General features: G+C 41.7%; 1 protein-coding gene across 5 annotated transcripts in view; it reads right to left on the bottom strand.

The window, feature by feature from the left end:
* Positions 1 to 1,791: 1,791 nt before the first annotated feature.
* ARID4A (AT-rich interaction domain 4A) overlaps positions 1,792 to 24,338 on the bottom strand; it is a 60,546-nt gene continuing 37,999 nt past the window's right edge. For 4 of the 5 annotated variants that reach the window (XM_081858797.1, XM_081858795.1, XM_081858796.1 and 1 more), the window contains 14 exons: positions 21,806 to 21,878; positions 17,793 to 17,887; positions 17,595 to 17,692; positions 15,948 to 16,176; positions 15,128 to 15,372; positions 13,137 to 13,334; positions 12,036 to 12,120; positions 11,680 to 11,881; positions 11,378 to 11,440; positions 9,501 to 10,631; positions 7,291 to 7,395; positions 5,406 to 5,618; positions 5,102 to 5,284; positions 1,792 to 3,682 (listed from right to left, as the gene is read on the bottom strand). In XM_081858797.1, the coding sequence (XP_081714923.1) occupies positions 3,579 to 3,682; positions 5,102 to 5,284; positions 5,406 to 5,618; positions 7,291 to 7,395; positions 9,501 to 10,631; positions 11,378 to 11,440; positions 11,680 to 11,881; positions 12,036 to 12,120; positions 13,137 to 13,334; positions 15,128 to 15,372; positions 15,948 to 16,176; positions 17,595 to 17,692; positions 17,793 to 17,887; positions 21,806 to 21,878 (3,024 nt within the window). In that variant the 3' untranslated portion in view covers positions 1,792 to 3,578. The remainder of the gene's footprint in view (positions 3,683 to 5,101; positions 5,285 to 5,405; positions 5,619 to 7,290; positions 7,396 to 9,500; positions 10,632 to 11,377; positions 11,441 to 11,679; positions 11,882 to 12,035; positions 12,121 to 13,136; positions 13,335 to 15,127; positions 15,373 to 15,947; positions 16,177 to 17,594; positions 17,693 to 17,792; positions 17,888 to 21,805; positions 21,879 to 24,338) is intronic. The other variant, XM_081858799.1, reaches the window with a different exon arrangement.

Here is a 24,338-nt window from a genome sequence, read left to right as displayed (position 1 = left end):
GCCCTCTCTGGGCTTCCTGGAAGCTTCCAGCTGGAATTAAACACTTGGAGCCACTCTCCACATTGTGTTTGATGGATGCAGGCTGCTCTCTGGTCTGTGCTTCCCTCTCCAATTGCTTATCAGTGACTAAACTGAAGTGGGGATCCTGACCAGATGGGTGCTGTAACCTGCTGGTTCCTGGATCTGGTTATTTGTTGCACAGTCTGTTCCGAGTTGCATTGCACACTCCCCCTAAAGTATCCAAAGTACCCAGTTCTGGATCCCACCTTGTCAAAGGAGTCTCAGGTGGCCTCTGTGACACACATGCCTCTTGCCAGCTCTTGCTGCTACACCAGCTGCAGCTGTTCCTGGACAGGGAAAGCTTGACCAGTTATTCAAGCCCAGGTCGCTTCTCAATTTGACAGCTGTCATGTGTTCTACCTGAATGTGAAAGCAGGGTGCTAACAGGCCGGCAGCCCAGGTATGTTCAACACTAATTCTGAATCATCTGCCATGTCACAGAGACCAATTTAAGGTACAGTGGTACCTCAGGTTACATACGCTTCAGGTTACAGACTCCGATAACCCAGAAATAGTGCTTCAGGTTAAGAACTTTGCTTCAGATTGAGAACAGAAATCGTGCTCCAGCGGTGTGGCAGCAGGAGGAGGCCCCATTAGCTAAAGTGGTGCTTCAGGTTAAGAACATTTTCAGGTTAAGTACGGACCTCCGGAACGAATTAAGTACTTAACCAGAGGTACCAGTGTACTGACTTTAATGCAACTTGGGACCCAGCTATGAGCTGTGCATAGTAGTTTTTGTCTGTGCTGAATATTCTGAATTTTAAACCATGTTTTAGTGCGGGTATACTGAGTTTTACTCTTTTATATTTTACTTGGCTTGCTATAACCCACCTGAGATGAAGGGCAGGATAAAAATCTTTTAAACAAGGTTTCTGCCCAACACCTTCTCACTCCAACTTAAGACTTTTAACTGCAGACTTGGAGGCCTTAATATTATATCCAGTGTTTTTCCCCTTCTCCATTTTATTTAACACTGATCCTGAAGAGTAGTTTTAAATGATTTTGTAGCTTACTATGGTTTTGGGCTATTCAGCTAGTTTTTCTTAAAAAGCCAGTTTCAGAAGCACAGAAATACAGCATTTTAAAAATATATCTATATAGCTACCCTGCTTTATCTAGTCCCACAACCGGAGCTTTGTTCAACGTCTAATTGTTTTGAGAAGCAAATTTTTGTAGAGTAGTACCATCCTATTAAAGCTGTTTACCCAGCTTTGGATAAACTACACACATTAGTAGCGATTCCCAGAGAGGATAAACTTTTTCAGCCTTTTTAGTTGGACTACAACTGTTCAGTTTTACCCAACTTCATTTTCATAATATTTTCACAACAGCTAAGGTCAATCTCTTGTTGAGTGTGCTAATGAAGTGCTATAAGCCAGTGTTCGTCAGGACTTTAAAGCATTTTGCAATTTAAATGCATCTAGCTTGCTCAAGGTATCCGATAAAGGATAAATATTTGAGAACGTGTCTATGTTTCTTGGCCACTGAAGAACAGGGTATTAATTTTACAACAAAGTAAAATGGTTTTAGGCTCAGATTAATAGTTGCTGACAGCAATATTAAGCATGATTACATCTGACCAAGTTTTTATCATAATGATAACTTATTTTATTATTAAAATATATGATCCAAGTTTGCTTTGAAGAATCTTTACAGCACATTATGAAGCCATTATCTATTGTTTGGACATGATGGCAGTTTTACAAAATCAGTTAAAAATAAAATAAAGCCTATGTTTAAAAACATAACCTTTATTAATGCTCTTCATCGAGCTTCATTTGTATCATACATTGAAATAGCTCTGCTTAAGAAAAAGACAGAAAAAGTGCATTTTTACAAGAGTACTTTTTCCTTTAGATCTCTGTGAAAATGGAAGGAACTGGAATCATAAGTTGAGAAACTGATAAAATGGAACTGCAAGAGACACCAGGCTTTAGCTACATGACCATTTCACTGGAGTCTCTCACTCAAGACCTTCAGGTTTTGTGAACCTTTAATATCCTGACAGTCTAGAGAATCTGAGTTATAACTCTACAGTATATTAACATGGAAAAGGCAGAAAACCCCTTTTCAATGTACAAAGGTGAATTTAAAAAATTGATTAAAAAATCACTTTATACACAATGTATATGCAAACTGTCTTAAATACATGATTTTGGGAAAGTTATTTACAAACTGTTTTCAGTCTGTGGGATAATCCACAGCCGAAGCAGTCATTTTAACTCTTCTCAATTATGCTTATCAACTTTGGCAGATAGAAAACTGATTTCAACAGTACAGCAAATAAGAAAGTGTGACAAAAGCATTGTAAGGGTAACCAAAGATTTGTTCCTCAAAAGCAACAGAAGTACTAGGATTGCCAAAGTTTTCAAGACAGGATAGAGTTTAATCCAGATGCCAGATTATAGTTTTACACTGTGGAAGATTGAACAGACAAAACCACTTCACATACAGGTATGGTACATGAAGCCACCTGTATATGATTTTAAGTGACAGGTATATTTTATTGAAAGAGTGAACCTAACTTAGACTTTTTCTCCCCAATTTTATTAATATTTTTTTAAAAATACATAAAAATACAACATCCAATGTCTGAATAAATATATTTAACAAGTTGCAAGATACCTTATTTTACACAAAAAAATTCAGCTTTAGAAATCTTGTTAAATAACTTCATTGTTATATATTTTATTTTTTGCCTTTTTGTAACAAAATAAAAACTCTGAAATTACATAGAAAAAAAGACAAAATACTTTTGTCAAGGGATAAGATAGTCCACTGAAAACCTATTCACGATTCCACTGTAAACATTAAACATTAAAATATTTGCATAATCGTGTGCTCAAAAATCCTATAAAAAGTGGAAGACTCATTACAACGGTAGTTTCCAGTCAACTACGCTTCCTTTCACAATTTATTTTGTCCAATTTACACCATTAAAATTGGGAACATTGCTGAATACACACTTTGGCAGGTCTGTACAGCAAGTGCTTCTCCAAAAAGAAAAGAAGGGGGGGGGGGGAGAGAGGGACTCTCACTCAGGATTAAGATACAGCTTGGTGAAAAAAGTGCAGCAATAATTCCATTTTCTGATTAACCTATTTTGATGACTGTTTGGTGCACTTGCTCCTTTAAAAAAAAAAAAAAAAAGAATTTCCTAATAGCACTCAAATGCTTCATTGGCTATTTAAGTTTCCAAATTTGATTAAGTGCCCTTTTCTGTTTTAACCAAAACAAAAAACAAAAAATAAGCACAAAGACAGGTGTCCAAGTGCACCCACAAACCTTCAGTTGCCAATTAGCTTAATTAATATCCACAATAAAGTAAAAAATAAAAATAAAAATCCACAATGACAAGATGGAGGGAGGGGTATGAGGAGAAGAGACAGACACAGTCCAGCAGTGGAAGAGTATACAGAATATACTTGGCAATGTCAAACCAGTTGAGTGCTTTCTATGGTATTTCGGGATTTCTGTCCATGACAGCGACTTGCTGCACAAGGCAGAGGAGACCAGTATCACCTGCATTCAACAGCAAGCACGTTCTGTGGAGGAGAGGAGGACGAAGGGCTCATTCCAGTGTCCGAAGAGGCAGAGGACATGGAAGCTCCTGTGTGAGACACTGTTAAAAAAAAAAATACAAAAAGCATTAACGCACCCTTTTACCAATATATGTAGGTGATCACTGCGCCTTTGGTGAACTATTAAGATCATAGAACCGTCAAGTTGGAAGAGATCCCCAGGGTCATCCAGCCCAACCCGCTGCACTGCAGGAATCTCAGCTAAAGCATCCATGACAGGTGGCCATCCAACCTCTGCTTAAAAACCTCCAAGGAAGGGGAGTTCAACACCTTCCAAGGGAGACCATTCCACTGTCAAACAGCTTGGACTGTCAGAGAGTTCTTCCTGATGTTTAGTCGGAATCTCCTTTTGTGTAACCTGAAGCCATTAGTTCAAGTCCTACTTTCCAGAGCAGGAGAAAACAAGCTATCCCCCCGCCAAAGTCACTCATTTGAATACTGCCAGGTACTGCCAACTCTTGAACCAGCTTTTCCCACTGTTAATTGGAATCTGGGCCTGTTAATGCCTAACGGAGATGTGGGGACCTGCTTGGCCTTCCAGCTGTGTACTCCAAACTCCCATCAGCCCCAACCAGTATCGCCAACGGACAGCAGCGGATGTTGTTTTCCAGCAACATCTGGAAGACTGCAGGACCCTCTGCTCTAAAGCAAGCCCTCAAACTATGACAAACTATGTTGTGCCAAATGGGGCACACATGCAGAGCAGGGGCTGGAAAGAACCTTGTGGGCAAAAAAGTAAAAAAATATCCAAAACTGAAGAAGAAAGATGGAAGAAAAAGTTGAGAGGGTACAAATATGCTGTGCTACAAGAGGTGGTGGGTGCCACCTGCACATTTTGGCTTTTTAGCCCCAACTTTCCCAGAGCAGCCACCAATATCACCCAAAAAGCAGCTCCCGTGAGGTGCTGCCAGTCTCTTTGTGCTCAGATTTTAAGAGCACATCCAGTTCAGCCCCTTCACACATTTCAGTTTCATGCCTCCTTGTTGCAGATGGTACAGTGGTGCCCCGCAAGACGAACGCCTCGCAAGACGGAAAACCCGCTAGACAAAAGGGTTTTCCGTTTTGGAGGCGCTTCGCCAAACGAATTTCCCTATGGGCTTGCTTCGCAAGGTGAAAATGTCTTGCGAGTTCCTGCGGTCCCCCCCCCTTTTTCTAAGCAGCTAAGCCGCTTATCAGCTGATCCGCTAAGCTGATAAGCCGCTAAAACGCCAATAGCGCTAATCCGCTAAGGTGTCAATGGGCTTGTTTCGCAAGACGATAAAACCACTATACGAAGAGACTCACGGAACGGATTAATTTCGTCTTGCGAGGCACCACTGTATGCCCTTTGTAAAAAACTGACAATGGCCTTGGTCACAATTCCACAATTAAAATGTTATATAAACACTCCAAACATGGAGAGCACGCATGGCAATGCCTGGAAAGAGAAACTGCACAGGCCTTCTGACACCACCACTCACCCAAAAGCTTGTATGTCTGACAAAGACTGAACTTGCCTTCTCGGTCTTTCTTTTTTAATCGTTTTCTTCTCCTGTCTATGGTTGCTACTTCAGACTTCAGAGACATGTAGTATTTTCTGATTTCCTGCAGTTTTTCTTGTAGGAAAGAGATTCTCTCTGCACTGCTCATGTTGTCCAATTCATCTTTGGGGGGAAAATAATTGAAAAGGCTTTGACGATCCAGAAGGAACATCCATGTACTGCTGTAACCCTATTTCCCACCCAAATTATCTACTGTACAAAAGGGGGGGGGAGGAGCACTTACTGAGTTGGACACTCCACTTATACACCCTTGGAGAAATGTTTTGATGGTTCTTGTCCCTCTGCTTGTCCTTATCCCCATCTTTGATATTTGGGGATAATACTCTAGCAGGCGACCTAGTGAGCTTCTGCGGCTTGGAGAGACCAATGTGTTTTACTGGAGTACATTTGCTTGAGCTATCCAGTGCAGGAAGATCTTCGCTATCACTACTTTGTCCTGCAACAACATGACACAGTATTTTGGATTGTCCCATTACTACACAGTACTCTTTTAGACAACAGTATGCATTCAATATAAAAAAGTATGCATTCAATAGCATCTATATACCACATTTTAATAGTTCAAAAGTGCTTCAATACATTATTTCAATAATTTTACAATGGCTCTGCAGAAAGGGGGTGGGGAGGCGAACACAAGAGAGGTCTACCTATGACACACAAGCAACACAGCCAGATAGGCAGGGTATAAATAATAAAACTATTATTATTTATTATTATTATTAAGTAGGGCAAACATGGTTGTGCCCAAGTCTTTTACAGGCTTTTCACAGGTATCTGGTTGCCCACTGTGAGAACATGATGTTGGACTAAGTGGGCTTTTGGCTTGATCCAGCAGAGCTCTTGTGATGTTCTTAGAATGCAGCAATGTGGGACGCCCTTCTCTGCACGTCTAAGCAACCTCAGTTTTCCCCTCCCTGCCCGGCTTTTTTTGCAGACACTCAACATATGCATGACTGCAAAAGGCAAGCTGTCTTTAAGGACATAAAGTTACTACACAATTCAGTTGAGCAGAGAACATTTCCATCTGATTATTAAAACTCATACGGCACACAAATGCTACCATTTTAACCATATTTCCAAGTTGGAATTCTTACGTTTCCTTCTCTAGAGGGAAAATAGCCCTCCACAGGATGTCTTACAAAGTGATGACATGTTTAAGATTAAAATTCTGAAGCCTATGTTAGCAAAACAACAGGCCTTTGTATTTCTAGCTCTCATTCTACTGGAAGGTAATCAAGTGAAAAAGGTATTTCATAGAATCAGCGTGTTGGCAGGGACCACGGGGGTCATCTAGTCCAACCCCCGCAATGCAGGAATCTCAACTAAAGCATCCCTAACAGGTGGCCATCCAACCACTGCTTTAAAACCTCCACGGAAGGAGAGTCCACCACCTCTTGAGGGAGACCGTTCCACTGCAGAAAAGCTTTTACCACCCGAAAGTTCTTCTTAATGTTTAGTTAGAATCTCCTTCCTTGTAATTTGAATCCATTGGTTCAGGTCCTGCCCTCTGGAGCAGCAGAAAACAAGCATGCTCCATCTTCCATGTGACAACCCTTCAGGTATTTAAAGTTCACCTTTACAATTAGATGAGCTGCTTTGAATTTTATTAAGTCTTTTGCCAGCATGTCTAGCCATACTGTGGAAGAGCAGCCACATCAAGACTCTCTACTTAGTACACTGGAAACCAATGCAGGGAATGCATTCTGTGCTGACAACATTTCCACTACTGCTAGGGAAAGGTTTCCACTCCACTTTCTGAGTGGAGATCTTTACCCTGGGCGTGCATATATATTAGAACCGTTTTAACTAATTTGAATATGTGGGACTGTATTTAATATTTTTTACACTTCACTTGTTTTCTGGCTGTAAATTTCATTTGTTTTGTAACTATGTATTTTATCATTCTAACCCATCCTGGTAAGGGACAGTAAGAAATCTAATAAACAAAGGTTGCAACTTATCATGTTCTGGGTTCAAAAGTAGTTCCTTCTTGGGAAAATCGGCAGCCCAGCCCTCCCCAAATCATCTCCCTAACCACAGCATAAACGAGAAGGCTGGACTAAGGAAACAGAGCAAAATCCCTTCCAGAGAAAGATTATGAAACGTACCTGTCCCATTCTTCTCATTTTTGGCTACAGTGCTTGCTCGTTTTGGAGTACGCTTTTGCTTTTTGGCCAGTGAGCTGCTGCTGTTGTCACCAGGCCTTTTTTGACCTGAAAATAAAATGAAAGGTGCATTTTCATTTTATAGTCTTTAATGGTACAACTGAACTGCCACCAAGCTCTTTAAAGTCACAGGACTGGAAGGATCGACCATCCCCACACCACCCATAATGACAAGCCAGACCATCAGGGATGACAAAACACAGTGTGCCGCAAACAGAAACAAAACACGCCCAGTATATTCTTGGGAAGGAATGGAAGTGAGAATGGTATGGAGAGAAAACAACCAGGAAGAGACCAGAAACAATAAGCAGCCAATGAGAATATTAACGCTACTGCTAATTTATATCCTGCCCTTCCTCTCAAAGAAGCCCAGGGTGCCAAACATATCACTGGTAAAATACAATTAAAACATACAATTGCAGTAAAAGAAGCAGAATTCTAGTTCTTTCTTTGTGGCCTTCCTGCCTGAGGAGGTTTAATGTCTCTTCACTACACTAGTAACCTCCAAGGATGCTTTTCTGTAAAAAACGGTAGATTTCTATAGATCTTTTTGGGCACTCCAGGTCCAACCACCTTTAAATAAATAACAACAACAACAAATAGCAATAAATTATTCTGACTTGCAACTCATCAGGCTAAACGAGAGGGAGCAGCAACTGTCATTTTGGCAATCGTGGTGCTACAGAAGTCATGATTTGGCTAGCTCCTCTCCCTGATACATTTCACCCCTCAAATACAGAATTCTGGCCCTCTGATGTGCATGCCTTAGCAGCCTTTTTAATAACCTCCAGCTGCATGCTTCACAGACTGTGGCTGCACTACTCCCACAAGGGAGTGAGGCTGCAGTTCTAAAGAAGCACGTCCACACAACTCTGGAAATGTACTTGCGTCATATGCGAATTCAGGGGCAAACAAGCTTGGCAACGAAGCCTCAGCTTCATCTATGTGAACCAGCTTAGCATAATCTGCTTATTTTTCACAAACATAACAGATTGAGACCCACACATTTTGGCCAGCCTTTGTGGCTGCCCAGGAAGCCACTCCTCCCCCCACCCAGAAGGTCTTGTCCCTGACCTTGAACCCGGGGCTCCAAAATTTGGTGCAAGGACACCCCCCTGCTTCCCCTCTCTGGCTTCTGGGGACTGGCACAGGGACAGAGATGAGTGCTGCCACAATAGCACTATGGAGATGACACAGGCCTGGTGCAACTGGGGTGATGATCCCCGTGGGCTAGGGATAGATTTTATTTATTATTATTATTTTTTGCAATGCACCTCTAAGGAACTGCATGAAAAGGACAGGCCCTTGCTCCCTTCTCCGGCTTGGAATTGGGGAGTCATCTCCTCAAGTTGCGTTGAACTTCCAGTTGCTCTGAGCATCACTGAAAAGCAGGCTGGGCAAAGGGGAACACTTGCCATGGCTAGCAGAATTGGGGGCTCCAGATGATGGATATCGACGTGCTGCTAGTTTACAAGCAGCAGCCAATTTCAATACTTCTGCTCCCAAACCCCTATTTTATTGTTAGCTGCCTCGATGGGATAAAAATAAACGACTAAACAACAAAAACGGAATGGCAGGATAAATTACTAAATTATATCGAATTGGCTAGATTAATAAGAGGTAATTAGGGGACTCCCCAGACAAGAATTCCAAAAAGAATGTAAAGAATACTTGTAAATGTAAAGAATACTTTACAAAACAGTGCCCTAAAATACACACCTGCACTTGTTTCCAAAGTCATAATTTGAAAAAATCATAATAATAATTCATAAAGGAAACAGTTTATAAGAAGTAAATAAGGAGGCCATGTACAGGATAAAGGAAGATTTTTATTTTGTCATTTGTTTTATTTTATTTTATGTTTATTTTATGTTATGTTCATGTCTAATGTTGGTGGATTTGTTTATTTGAGTTGTGGATTTGTGTTGTAAATAAAATTAGAATAATGAATGAATGACTAAGCAAAATGTGACTCCTTGCTTCTAATCCTTCAGTGTTTTTGCAAGTCATGCTTTCCCTCTCTTCGTAGAGAGGGAATTTTACTTTAACAAAATTTATATTCTGCTTGATTGTAAGCAAACCTCCATGTGGATTACAAAAACCACTTTATGGAAGCATCAAAATGAAGTTTCCAGTTAGAAGCTGGCACTTACCCCTCTCCCCAATCTCCCTTTCTGGGATGGCGATGCTACAATTGCTTGAAGTAGTAGTGAAAGCCTCAAACCCATTGGCAGACTCGCTCTCACAGAGACCTTCCTGAGACTCTTCAGCCACGCTGTCCACTTCAATGGTGATGTCACTTTCACTCTTGATGCTCCGTGATTCATCCTGACTTAAGGTGAGAGGAGAGGCCACAGAGAAGTTCGGCTGGACCACGGGAGGTAAGGCAGGCGGGTTTGAAGTGGGGTGGCCAGAGTCGGGTTTCTCTGTTATGAACTTTTCAGGCCCGATCTTGTCCTTTTCGTCCACGTCGTCCAAGTCCACTTCGTGGCAGAGGAGTGTTTCGGGCCCGATCTGAGGCATGGAATCGTCCTCGTCTTTCAGCGTGGGGTTGCGGTTTTCCTCGGAACAATTGAAGTGTTCACCTCCCCGACCCTGAAGACGCTGATCGGATTCTGCCACCAGTGATGGCATTTCTTCGTTCTCGTTTCTGAGCGAGTCATCTGCACCAAAGTCCTTACATTCTTCTGTCCCAGAACATTCATTTGTCCTCCCCTCGGACACAATATTTGGCACTTCCATCTCGCCCACCAGCCGGACCCGTTTGTCGGGGGATGGCTGTTCCGTAGTCTTCCTTTTCGAAAGCTTCTTATCTTTTGCACAAGGATCTGTTTCATTCTCAGAAGGGGTGCTCAATCCTTTACTGTCCAATAACGACGTGTCTAATCTTTCAGAATCCGAGAGATGTTCGCTTGCTGCCTCTTCCTGGTTTAGTGGCGTGCTCTTTACATTCTCCAGGGAGGAGTCTCTTGTTCTGTTCCGCCGTCCTTTCGCTCTAGGTGATTTTTCCATCTCTCTCTTGATATCTTCTACTTGGTCACTTTTGTTTCCAAAAATCTGAACCACTTGTTCGTTTTCTTCAACTTCGAGTTTCAAAGGTTCCAAAGGGTAGATCTGATTCCTGTCATTCTCTTTCAGCACAAGTGAGATCTTTGGGACTTCTTCATCAGGTTTTTCAACTGTTCGTTTCTCATCTTTTTCTGGGTCAGAATTGGCTGGAGAAAACTCTTCATTCGCATTCTTTTCAGAAGCTTCATCCGCATCACTGTCAGATGAAATCGAGTCTACAAAAAAATACATGCACAGAACAAGTAGTCAAGGCACAACTTCATATGAAAGTTAGTATCAGCACTTAAGTCATTCAAAGCCCATTGATTTCAATCATTCTCTTCTTGAGTATGACTAAGGCCAATTCCCAGAGTAGTTTAGCAATCCCTCTTTCACAGGGAACTCTGGAAAATGTAGCTCTGTGAAGGGAATATGTCTCCACTCAGAACTCTTAACGAACTATGGCTCCCAGAATGGCTGCTTAAATTGGTATCATAGTGCTTTAAACATATTGTGTGAATGTCACCTTAGTTGGATACCCCCCATACGGTAAAGAGAAATATTATTTTAATAAAGCTACAAAGAAAGTAGGTTAGAACAAAGGTATAGTTTGAAAGTGTCTATAAATAAAGTACAGCTCCTCTCTCATTGCTAATGATGACTGGGGAGATGGGAGCATTCAGAAGGTTAAACTTCTGTAAAGTTTAAGTATTTCATACCTAATGACGCAACTGCATTTCACCCTCCGCTCTCTGTCTCAAGAGTACAATAGATCTCATTAGAAGCATGAAGAATCTGTTTATGAGATTCACATTGTTTTACACCATGAAAGGCTGTAATCAAGAGCCAATGGAACCAATAGATATTGCTCCTCTCCCCAACTGCAGGTGGAGTCTTGTCTCAGTCCTCTTGCTGTACATCCCCCCTCCCCAGATTTCAAAATAAATCTTCCCACAACATATGAAAAAAAAAACCTACTCACCATTTGACCCTCTGTCAGAATCCAACATTCCTGAGCTACGTCTTGTTTGCCTGCGAGACATTCCTAAAAATTAAAGGAAGAGGGTGTATCAGTGATTGGAAGCAATAACACTACAAAGAAAATGTTTTATTTATTCTCCAAGAGTGTGTGTGTGCCCATTACTTAGCACATTATGCTTTACACCTCATGCCTTTTAAATCAGAAGAAAAGATTTGCCATCCTAAAGAGCATCATTAGCTGCTTGTTCAAGAGCCTTTGTAAAAAACCATGCACCAAAAATCCCAGTCCTGAACTGGAAATACCTTCAGTCCCATTAGGCAAGGGTGAGCAATCCGGCAGGCTGCCGCGCGAGTTTCGGGCTCCTGGTTTACTTTCGCTATTAGGAGTTTTGGGCAGACCACACGACAGGTTTGAAAGAAGAGTCGATTTCAGAGGAGGGCGCCCCCGTTTCACCTTTTGCTTCTCCTCTTCTCTCTTTTCATCTTTTTCACTCTCTTCTTTACTCTGAACACAGATACATACAAATGGTCATTTTACTACTGTGCAACATATCTTAGAGGATTTACAGAAAGAAAGGGTAATCAGAAAGGGGAAAATCCCATTTTTAAAAATAAAAAGGTTGTTTGAAAAAATAAGGTTTATGAATAATGCTACATACTTTTGCTTTTTTCTTTTGCTTCTTCTTTGAGCCTCCCTTCTCCACAGGCCAAATAATCCTATCAGCTTTCACCCATTCATCGTATCTACGGAAAACATACCATGCAGAATTATTACTCCTGTTAAAAATGGCTTTAGAGCAAAGGCTAATTGTAAAAAGAACCTCACGCGAAAAAGCATCCCCACCCCTAGATTTCAAGCCTACAAAGGAAGTCTTGCACCATATCCCCCCAAATGTTTTTAATTTTAAAAGGTTAGTAGGTGAACTATAAACAGCACATCCCAACATTTCCAGTAAGTCAGTAGTCATTTCAGATATTGAATCCTTCTAGGTGTAAAATACATTTCTTTTTTTCCAAAATGAAGAAACTGTCCAATGACTTATTTGTTGTTGTTTTTTAAATGTATCTCAACTTATTTCTTGCTTTACAGTTTTTCCCTTTCTCTGTGCCTCATACCTCCCCAAATCCGCTCCAGAGGGTTGGAGAACACTCCAGAACAGTGGGTGTGTGGCAGAAAGAGAGGGGGAGTTCCACTGTGCAAGCAGAAACCCTTGCACTGATAAAAGAATAATAGAATTGTACAGTATAGATAACCCCAAGGGTTATCTAGTCCAACCCCCTGCAATGCAGGAAATTCTGCCACAGCTATTCCTAGGTGGGCTCAAACCACCAACCTTCTGGTTAACAACCAGACACACTGACCCACTGTGTCACCTGCTCCTGGATATTGAAAAGGGAAACCATCAAAGGTTTGCCATATCTTCATTTAACATTGCTGAGTAAACAAGAGGCTGTCAATCAAATCTTACCATGTGGGGGCACTCCTGACAGTATCATTTTCCTAAGCGAACCTTTTGGTGGCACATTGACTCATCCCAAGTTGACTTAAAAATGGCTGCATGAAGCAGCTCCTAATACAGCCCGGGCAAAACACTTGACAATGCTCACGCCTGATCAAAGCACACCAGGATAAAAGAGGAGGAGGGACAGGACTGAAGGCACCTGTCTGCAGGGCCTCAGGTAGCCCACCTGAACGTTTATTTGCCACTACAATATGACTGCAAAGCAAGATTACAAGGTTGACTTTCTTCTCTCCTCACCTTACATTCCAGCCATAATAATGCACCAAATACAAAACCTCTCCGTCATCATTCTCTGTACTTTTAATACTGGCTTCGTAAATTTTCTGAGTTTTGCCACGACCGTATTTTACTTTCACTTTGGTTCCCGTTAGGCAAGGCTCTGTGTCTTCGTCGCCCTCCTCTCCTTCCGATTCTCCTCGGTTTTCAAGTTCTTCCCTGCAGCAAGACAGGTAACAGGATGCAAACTAATTAGAGACCAGACGTGGGCAGCAGCTGTGATCCTCCTCACTTACATTATGCTTGCATGGCGGCAATGCAGCACTGCCAACCTCTGCCTTGAATGAAAGTGACTCAGCAACTGAATCCAGGCAAAAGTGCACTTTTCCAAGTAATGAATCTTGTGCAAGCACCTAATCAATCCCACAGAGCCACAGTGGAGCTGATGGAAAGCGCTCAAGTCAATCCCAATGCAAGTCGCCATTAGCCTTTCATGACATTCATTTTAATTTGTTACTGCTGAGTACTTTTCTCAAGTGACTGCCTAATAGTTAAAGAAAGGCCTTTCACAAACAAGTGCACAACTGCATGGTGTTCTAATGCCACCTTGAATTTGTACCCAAACAATTATCTGAGAAGCCAAAGGATGCATAGGAATTAGAGCAGCAGCCCCCTTAAATCAAATCGTCATGAGTTTTAGTCACTCAATTAAAACCTGAATATAGGTAAAACAGTGTTTCTGAAGCAAGAAGTATAAATGGCTCATTAGGTGGTGCTTGCTACCTTCAGTTTTTATTACGTATTTTGTAAATAAATAAATCCCAATAAAGCCAGGCGTATCTTTTTATCAACTCAAAGTTTTAAAAATAAAATAAATCTAACAGGATTAAACAGGGCAATCCTAATAGCTACATCAACTTGAATATTACATCTTACAGAACCCTGCACACAAACATATTACTGTTATACAAGAAGCTCTTTGAAAGTGCCTTGTGAAAATGCCTAGTACAGCCCAGCACCACAACAGCACTTCTTATCCATATTCTTAAAAAAGTTCCCTTCTGATGGAACTCATGAATAAGCTGTGCTCAAGCACAGATTATGCTGTCGGAAGTCACCTTAGATAGGGATTTTTTTTTTTGCTAAAGCTGAACACCCCAGGATTTTGCTTTAAGGCAGCCTAGATTCATGCTTTTGAATCATGGTGCTGGAGGAGACTATTGAGAGTCCCATGGACTGCAAGAAGATCCAAGCTATCCATTCTGAAGGAAATCAGCCCTGAGTGCTCACTGGAAGGACAGATCCTGAAGCTGAGGCTCCAAGACTTTGGCCACCTCATGAGAAGAGAAGACTTCCTAGAAAAGACCCTGATGTTGGGAAAGATGGAGGGCACAAGGAGAAGGGGACGATAGAGGACAAGATGGTGGGACAGTGTTCTCGAAGCTACTAACATGAATTTGACCAAGCTGCAGGAGGCAGTAGAAGACAGGAGTGCCTGGCATGCTCTAGTCCATGGGGTCATGAAGAGTCGGACATGACTATACAACAACAAGGATTCATAGGCTACGGGTAATGGGAAACTATGGAAATTGGCATATATTTATTTCGCCAAAGAAAAGGCAGGAATTTTGTGTAGAGCTACTGCAGGAACTTGTGGCCCCTTCAGGTATTGCTGGAATCCAACTCCCACTGGTCCCAGTTGGCATGGCCAATATTCAGGGAGGATGGGAGTTGTAGTCCAACATCTTAAGGTGCACAGATTCCCCAACCCTGGCACTGAAGCCTCCTATAACCTTCTTCCTCTTGGAGCCATCATACTACCAAGCTCTTTGTTAGCCTCAAGCTTTTTAAAAAGGATGAAGACTTTGTCCATTTACGTTCTTATACTGAGCCTGCCCTATAGAACGACACTTTTTGAGATGCAATTTAACATGGAGTAAGGGTCATTTTCACTGGGTGTCCCATTTCAAGCATCAGACAAAAAGTAGAAGAAGTAAAGACATATTTCTTGCCTCCTGTCCTCCTCTTCATCTGACTCCTTGTCAGATTCCTCTTCCTTTTTTGCTTTCTTTTCCTTTTGCTTTGGTGTGGTCTTTCTGCTTCCAACTGGCAGCTCATTTTCCCTTTTTTCTGCATTACTGGACATGTCTTCTACATCTTTGTTCTCCTTGTTGCTGTCTCTTAGTTTGTCCGGCATTTTATCATCTTCCCCTTCCTTTTTAGCGACAGTGACATCACGAACAAGTCTCCTTCGTCCCTATAATAGTTAGGTTTTGGGGGGTGGGGGAGAAGAAAGCATGCTGTTTAAACTGCATTGCTGCCTTCAAGGTAGGTTAGGATTACACAATACATTGCTGCAGTATTAAGTTAAAGCTTTTTTCCTTGACTAGCGGTGCATCAGGGAATTCACGGACGAGCAAAATATATAACTGAAAGCCACCATCACAGCTTTATGAATAGGTATCTAAAAACATGGATTCTGTTACCACGTAAGCAGTGTGAGCAGCAACAGATACAACCATGAGGAAAACAGGACTGAGAAAACGCAGGAGGAAATGAGCTGCCAGCTTTTTCCAGAATAAACATTAGCTTACTCTCATTGGCCTATAGCTGGTTAATTAAACCCCTGCTGGGAAAGCAAGAGTAGGAACCTCCTTTTTTACTGCACTTTTTCTTTCTTTGCATTTATTTATAACCAAGCAAGGTATAACAGATGTCAGATAAAATAAAAGTAGAAAGAGATATCTAGAACTAATCATATAGGAATACATTTCCATTCCAAAGTCGAACATAACAAATTAATATCACAAGGTTGTAAGTGATGGAGCTTACCCTAGGAGACCTCTGCTCAATTTCTTCTTTTTCACTTTCACTGCTGCAATTGTTTTCATCCTCCTCATTGCGAACCTCTATGGGGAACATCTCTGGCTCTTCTTTTACACTTTCCTCCATTGGCTCTTCTGGTTTCTGTACTGTTTCTATTATTTTTGGTTCATTGTGGTGGATGGTTCTAAACTGAATGTTCGCAGACCGGCAGTACTCTTCGAAACCATAAAGATACCTACAGGTTTCGGAAAAGGAATTTATTGGCAATGTAAAAATAAAATAAAATAAGGCTTTTTCCATCACCTAGGCAGCACTCCTTTAACACCCTCAAGTTCTGCTCCAACTCAAGAGGAGGTTCTGATCTACAGAATAATTCTCCCAACAATAGCAACGCTATCGTTCCCCCACGCCACCCTCTTCTTTTAATCCTCAGTCATAGTGGGAAGGAGGTTTCTCTCTGTCTTCCTGGTGTCCTGACATATGGCTGCTCAGTGCATAGAGGACTCTTGGAAATGTGATTTTTATTAGGCTGGCTCGGGTGGCCGTATCTTAGGGTAATAAGCAGAGATATGAATGAACCTTGTGGTCGCGCATGCAGCTCCTTCGCTTGAGATGACAAATAAGGACTGCCTCTCCCAGTACGAACCGACCCAGACCCTGTGCTTGTCACCTGAGGCCTTTCTGTGTCTGTCCCCCCTTTCTGAGAGGTACAGAGGGTGACAACAAGAAAAAGGGCTTTTTCTGAGGTGGCTCCCAGACTGTGGGATGCTCTCTCCAGAGAGGTCAGCCTGGCACCATCCTTACATGACTTTAGGTGCTAGGCAAAAACATTCCTCTTTACACAATCTATGGCATTTTAAATGAGGGGAGAATTGTTGATACACTTTTTTCTGCAATTGTTTTAAAGGTTTTTTAATTGTTATTAAGCTACGTATATTTTTTTAATGTACACTGCCCTGGGATCGGATAAAGGGCGGTTTATGAATAAATAAGTCAAGAGGAAGTCTTCAGTTAGCTATAATTTCCCCATGTCATTCGTACTGACTTCCTTATTTCAACAATCTATATACCACTTAATTACAATAGTTTCTAAGCAGGGTACAAGAATCTCAACACTTAAAAAAAGAAAAAAAAAGGTCAAACTATAAAATTTTAAACCATGGCTTAATATCCTGTTTTGTCCTGAAGCCATTTAATCACCATTTCCCAGTATGGACAAAATGCAAAACTCTAAGTTAACTTGAAGTCTTTCTCCTAGTTTGCTTGCTCACTTCTGTAAAGGGAGGAGCAAAGGGATTATAGGAGGAGATGCAAGGCTTGTTTGTACTTAGGGCTTAACTAAGCAGAAATATGATTGCCCAAATGAGGCCAAAAATTCTAGCTGCCGCCGACTTACCATTTTGCTTTTAAATGTAATATTACATTTGGAAGTTTAAGTTGTTAGCCACAGCAGACGGCAGTTGGGACTGCTGAGTTAGCAAGACAGAAAAATGTACCGTAGCTAAAAACCTGTACAGGACCGTGAAGTTATTGTTAGTCCTATTCCCCCCTGCTATTGTCTATATTGCCTCCTCCCCCTGCCAAATCCTGCTTATGATTTCCTTCGGGTCTAAGTAAGTATCTTAAATAAAAATAAAAAGAGAGACTACTTACTTTCTATAAGCAGTTTTTACATTGTATGAAGCAGCGGAGTTCAAAATAGGAATGCCAAGGTCCATATAAATTTGCTTCCATACGGCTCCACTATCAATCTGTGCGGGAGGTAGAGAATTGCACATATTTAATTAAATAGAAAACTAAAACAATGTTAGCTTGAAATTAAAGGCTAGCTTTAAGAAATGCCATACTTACACTGTCACACCCACCCTGCTGATATACCAGTCTGAAAAGTTTGAAGAGGTTAAGATCCTTATAGCCCAGAACAGGTGGCTTATTGATAGGAGTTCCTAATTAATATAAAAGAGATACCAAAAGAAGCATTTATTATACAGGCTTTGTACTTTTACTCTAAAGCACGTATCTACACTTTACAGCTTATAAATAGCCACTTGCCTGATGTCATCTCTAGGCACCCAGGCTGGTCCCATTATTACCCTCCAGCCTATTAGACCACAATCAATCAACAAATATTGGCAAGCGAATTCTTATTTGACTGGTAAGTTATTTGCATGGCTACATTATAGGCTTCTTCTTCTAACTGTTTGGCTGCGAGCATCTCAAAGCAGAAGTTGATACCTGGTGCCTGCTTTGGTAAAACAGATTCTTCTAAATAGGATACAGACTGGCTTTAAGATAATGATGTGTCAAGTTAAATGTCACCTTTAAAGGTAATGGAAATTCCACCCTCTTCTCCCTTCCAGAGTGGGGCATAAATAGACTCAACAATCAATTAGTACTTTGACAGAGTCATTTTTTGCAAATGAGGAATATTTTTTTTTAAGAGTTGAGGATACAAGCAGCAAAAAATGGAGGATGAATTGACCATTAAGAGCTTAAAAGCACAATCTTAACAGTCTACTCAGAACCAAATCCTCCTGAACTCAATGGGGCTTACTTCTAGGAAAGTGGAATCAGGATTGCAGCCTAGTATTTTATTAGGTTCAATTAGGACCAAGGCTCAACTATAGAAAACCACTCAAATTGGTGGAAAACACTGTGGATGGTAGATTGGGACAGGCAATCCCCAGGACTCAGAAGGTCACACTGGTTGCCCATTTGATCCTGGGCCAGGTTCAAAGTCTTGTAATAATTTACAAGGCCCTAAATAAGGCCCTTGTATCTCTGCTTGATCACCAAAGTCTTCAGTGGAGTCACTGTTGGTGTCAGAGAATCGTACAGTAAGGTGGGACCCAAAGGGTCATCTAGGAATCTCAGCATGGTCCCCCCCCCATGGCTCATATCCATAAGGATCTGCACGCCCAGTATTTTGTGGAACTCTCTATTAGCTGGTGTCAGACAGGCCTTCTTCCTAATGAACTTCCAGAACTTCTTCTAAAAAAGAATTTTAGAAGGCATTTTCATTCAATTCTTATTTTATGTTTTAACTCATTTTTAGTCTCATTGCATTGGGTCTCCTGTATGCTGCTTAGAGACAACTGCAATTAGCAGTATACAAACTGAAAAAATAAATACAGTCCCCCCCCACTGCAAAAATATAATCTGCAATCCAGGATTTATTATAGAAAATGAAAATATGCAGTGGCCCCATGAAGTCGACCACCCTTAAATATGTGCATGCTGTTATTATGGATGGTTACTGGTAATTGAGATTTTCAGATTTTCAGAGCATAATGCCAGGAAATTAAATGTCAAATCCAAATGAGAAATCTCCAGAAGTTATTTTCATTTCCATCATTTACCAGCAGAGAGCATCCAAAGCAAGCATTCCTAGACATATCCTGTTCTGTAGCAGGGATCTCTCTAGGCAGTTGATCTATATGCTACCCACAGCAAGACATTAATAGGAAGTAGCCTTATACACAGAGCACAGATTCATCTAGTCCAGCACTGTGTTACCAGAAATCTTTTTAACAGAAACTGCTACAGATTGAACCAGGAACCTCCCACAAACCAAAATGAACTGGGGCTTCTCCTCCCATGAGGTACAGTGGTACCTCGCAAGACAAAATTCATTCGTTCTGCGAGTTTTTTCGTCTTGCGAAGCACGGACTTTGGAAAAGCTTCAAAAATCACCAAAGTCTCCAAAAACCTCAAAAAAGGCGTGCTATGAGTTGCTCCTCGAAGTCAAGTTGCAACTGCACCCCCCTGAATGCACGGTTTTAAGAAAAAGGAAACAAACTTGCAAGACAAAGGAAACAAACTTGCGAGACGTTTTTGTCTTGCGAAGCAACTCAAAAAACGAAAAACTCTTTCGTCTTGCGAGTTTTTCGTCTTACGAGGCATTCGTCTTGCGAGGTACCACTGTATTAGATTAGTTCAGCAACAGTAATTAGTTGCCCTGTATTTTACACTGTATTGGAGAGATATGTTACATGAGACAGCAACATCAGCCAAGCACTGTTGCCAAGGATTAAAAATGATCAATTTTATGCATTTCAGAATTTGTAGCTGTGCAAGGCAAGAGATTTTTGAAGCCTTGGTTAACGCTAATAAGCTAACTTCTACCAGCCTGGAAATACAAGCAAGCTTCTCTTCATCATCCTGGTGATGAACAGACAACAATTTGCACTGAGGAAGGCAATTCAATGTCTTGCCTGTCCTTTTCAACCAACCTTAAGATGGTTTAGTTGCAAACCAACCAACCAACCTCAGAATCCCAGGCAAACTGAAACACTAATATTGTAAACCGCCCAGTGATCCTCAGATGAAGGGCAGTAGAAATTTAAATAAAAACAATTTTAATAATAATAAAAAAATGATAATATCCCTTTTTCAATGTGGGAACATTCATGCGAATTAAACCCCTTGACCTTGGATCAGCTCAACGCAAACATATGACAGCAGGTTTAAATTGGCTAACAACATGATTGAAAACAATCATGCTCACTTGCTGCTTTCACAGCATATAGCGCTTCAGTTTGCTATCACTCTGCCGGGCACTTCAAGTTGAGTGAATATACAGTGGTGCCCCGCAAGACGAACGCCTTGCAAGACGGAAAACCCGCTAGACGAAAGGGTTTTCCGTTTTGGAGGCGCTTCGCAAAACGAATTTCCCCATGGGCTTGCTTCGCAAGACGAAAATGTCTTGCGAGCTCCTGCGGGGTTTTTTCCCTCCCCCCCCCTTTTCCTAAGCCCTAAGCCGCTTATCAGCTGATCCGCTGATAAGCCGCTTATCAGCAGATCCGCTAAAAGCCGCTAAACCGCTAATAGCGCTAATCCGCTAAGCTGTCAATGGGCTTGCTTCGCAAGACGAAAAAACCGCTATACGAAGAGCCTCACAGAACGGATTAATTTCGTCTTGCGAGGCACCACTGTAAGGAGTATTGCATTGATACTGTAATGGATTTGGACCTGACAAGCCAGCTTTTAATCTTTTGTATTCTTGAACCTAGACTACCCACAGCAAACATGATGGAAGCCTGGCCCTTGAAAAGGTGCAGGCCACAACATGCACCAAGCACAGTGGATCAAGTTTTGAAAAATTGGTCACTGGGAGCACATTGCAGCGTGTGTGCTTTTTTTGTTTTAATCCAAATCCAAATAATTTGTATTGGTTTTCATGTAAATACAAGAACAACATATAACTACAGTATCAACACGTTTCTATACTTGGCTTTCTATAACCTTCTGGGTATACTTCAAGATGTTGGTGCACACATATAGGGGGTTTTCAGATGCTTGCTATTATCAGGTGGGACTCGTGTCAGATACCGGCAAATTCAGGTTGTGCAACTATAGTTGGTTGAGAGAACCTGCACAACAAACCCACTTCCCCCCAAAGATTGAAATTTTGCAGTAAGGAAAGACACGGGAAAATGTGGGATAACACTTGCTTTGATGCAATGTCTTGTAACCTCCCCGCAAACAAGTCAGGATGAATGCTCAATAAATTGGTCATCTGGCAGTGCCCATATTCCACCCAAAAAAGGGTCCCACATACCTGCAGATCCCTATGCCTCGCTTCTCTCGCATGCTGCTGCAAACTCATTACTGCAGTAAGATTGCTTAAGAGGATTCGTTTTAGGTGATGGTGATGCTTAATGTTTGTAAACACCAGCCCAAATGCCTTGCACATTTACTCCAAGTTCAATGGGACTTCCCCTTGAATGCACAGGAATGTGGTCTCAATAGCATTCAGAGCACATCACAAGCATTCGGCACAATCAGCAAATATAGCACTGTTAAAATGCACTTCCACACTAGGTTCAGAGCTTCCATCATTCTAAAAGGCAGTCAAGTCTTACCTCTGTCTTCCATAAACTTGTAAAGCTGTTGGAGGAAATTGTCCCTCTCTTCAGGATCAAGCTCTTCCTCAGGCTGCCAAAAGAAAAGAAAAAAGGAGACACATTTATTTTTTTAAAAAGTACATGCTTTTGCCTTAATTGCAGCATCATAAGCATTTGCATACGGAGAGCCGAGTTCGACAAATTTCAGATCTGCAAAAAAACAGTATTATAAAATTGGCAAGAGGGAACTATTCACCAAAATACGTTATATGGTATCCAAGCAACTTGATAGAAAGTGTCTTGCATGTTGACGTCTGATGGAGATTTGACAGGATCTGGAGCTGCCGTTAAATGCAAGTGGTCAGTCTTCATTTTGAAGGGACCCTGATGCCTGGCCTCATCCCCAAGAGACCACTGCCCCTGAAAATATACAGTGATTGGCTTATTAACCTGAAAAGCAGCTGAAGGTAGGTGCTCTATTAGAATCACTAATCTCTGTTCAGTTTCAGCTGGAAAGTCGTGGAACCACAAGCAGCATTACTTCAAATCTGAATTCACAAAGTATACCCTTCTCTCTTAGTGGAAGCGCTCTGGGTTCAGGGTTCTTTCCAGCCAACTATGTACTTCTGCAGGATTCTGTGAGCTGTCAGGCAGCAGCAGGGAGCCTTTTGCACAACAAGGGCCACATTTCTTTCCAGACAATCTTCTGAGGGCCACAGGCCAGCGGATGGAGGGGCCAGAATAAAAGCAAACAGAGCAAAGAATGTGAATTTTACCTTTGCACAGCAGACTGGTTTCTTCACACACACCCATCTCTCCTCTATCCAGACATGGAAGAGGAACGATCAAAGTTCAAGTGAAACAGGGCCAATAAGGGATGTGGCCTGGGAAGTGTTCCAAGGGCCAGATAAGAGGCCTGGAGGGCCACTTCCTCGCCCCTGCTTTAAGAGGCCCCAGCAGGACCACTGCCTCCTTCTCCCACCCCCAGGTTTCAACTGACAAGACATTCTCTGGCTACTGAACATGCTCAGTCCCCGCTGGGCTCTCAGCCTCTGCATAGTTTAAGGTGCTTGTACTCCTGAAAACCTTGGGGTTCCCCCAAGAATGCCAATACCTCTCTCATGTTTCCCCTCAATTTCTGGTGGATGAGTTCCCTATTAAATGATCTATGCCAAGAATGAAGCTTTCACTCCTGCAGCACGTTTGCCGACGGATTTTTAAATCTCATCCAAGCACGGGAGACACATGACTCTGCTGCAGCATCACACCTCTTGCGGGACAGCTACCAATCCCAGTCTCCCTCCAAAGAACACAGGGCCAGAATACACCGTTCCCACCCCGCTGTGTCCTTATAGCTACCCTGCGGTAGCAGGCGACGCTGGAAGAGGGCTGTTGGCCCAAGGTCACCAAGCAGGCTTCTAGGCTGAATGGGAACTTAGTCTGGTCTCCCTGTTCCCAGCTCGGGATTCCAACAACTACAACACACTCTCAAGCAGGTGGCTGCATTCAGCAGAATGCAACCACTAGTCTGAAGTGGACATTGTGATCAGCTACCACATCCTGGGACAGCTGCATCTGAGATACATAGGTAACTCCTCTCCATAAGTGACTTTTTCATCTATCTACATACCAATGGGGAGGGGGGGAGAGAATAGACGGCAGAGAATCCCAGATCACATCATTAGTGACAGAAATATTCCTGGAAAGGAGATTATTTCCATGAGGGAGTTATTCTCCCCTCTAGACACCCTACAAACCATGATCTTGCAAACAAACATTTCTACTGACAATCATAATTATTCTTGAGTATTTATTGTGGTACTCTTTCACTAAAGGAACTTTTCGTTCTGAACAAAAAATTAAGTTGCTTATTTGGGGGCTGACATTATTAGAGTCAGTTAGTGTTCATATTCTTTCACTCTTTGTGGTAGGAGAGAGAAGGAAAGCCAAATATATCTATTCCACAGTGCTGCAGGGGCCATTCTGTTCAATGTTTATTTCTCAGACAGGCTCCAGTAGCATCACATGAATCCTTAAGACTTTGCAATTTCTTGTTTTCTGACAGACTGTGTGCACCAGCCTTTATGTTAAATTTTACAGCATCACAATAAAATGCTTCAGAAGTACTTCAGGAGTTTAACGCATGTGTGTCAGGTGTAACTGAGCAAAATGTTAAATATTACACCAAGGTGATCCTGTAACAGCAAAACGGTTAAAAGTAATCTTAAGGGTTTCTTTTGTGCACACTTACTTTTACTGGGAGCAAAGTGCTGAATGGAGTTCTGAATATGTACCATTTGATTTAACCTGCTTCACATAAATGGGGATTGGACTGGAAAGGGTGGATGATGCTTGGTGTCAAATCATATGCTTTATACATACAGGGACAGAAGTTCAATCCCAAAATCCCTCAGGAGCACTGGGAAAACACCTCAGCCTTAAACCTACTAATCTGTAAACAAAGCTATAAGCCCCTATAAGAGTTCTCTTTGGAAGCAGGACTCTTATTTTTTCATATTTGATGATTGCCAAATTCATTCAGTGATGCTAT

The sequence above is a fragment of the Podarcis erhardii genome (assembly GCF_964252035.2).
Source record: "Podarcis erhardii genome assembly, chromosome: 1".
Lineage (NCBI taxonomy): Eukaryota > Metazoa > Chordata > Lepidosauria > Squamata > Lacertidae > Podarcis > Podarcis erhardii.
Note: the sequence above shows the minus strand (reverse complement) of the source record. Positions and strands in the feature narration are given on the sequence as shown.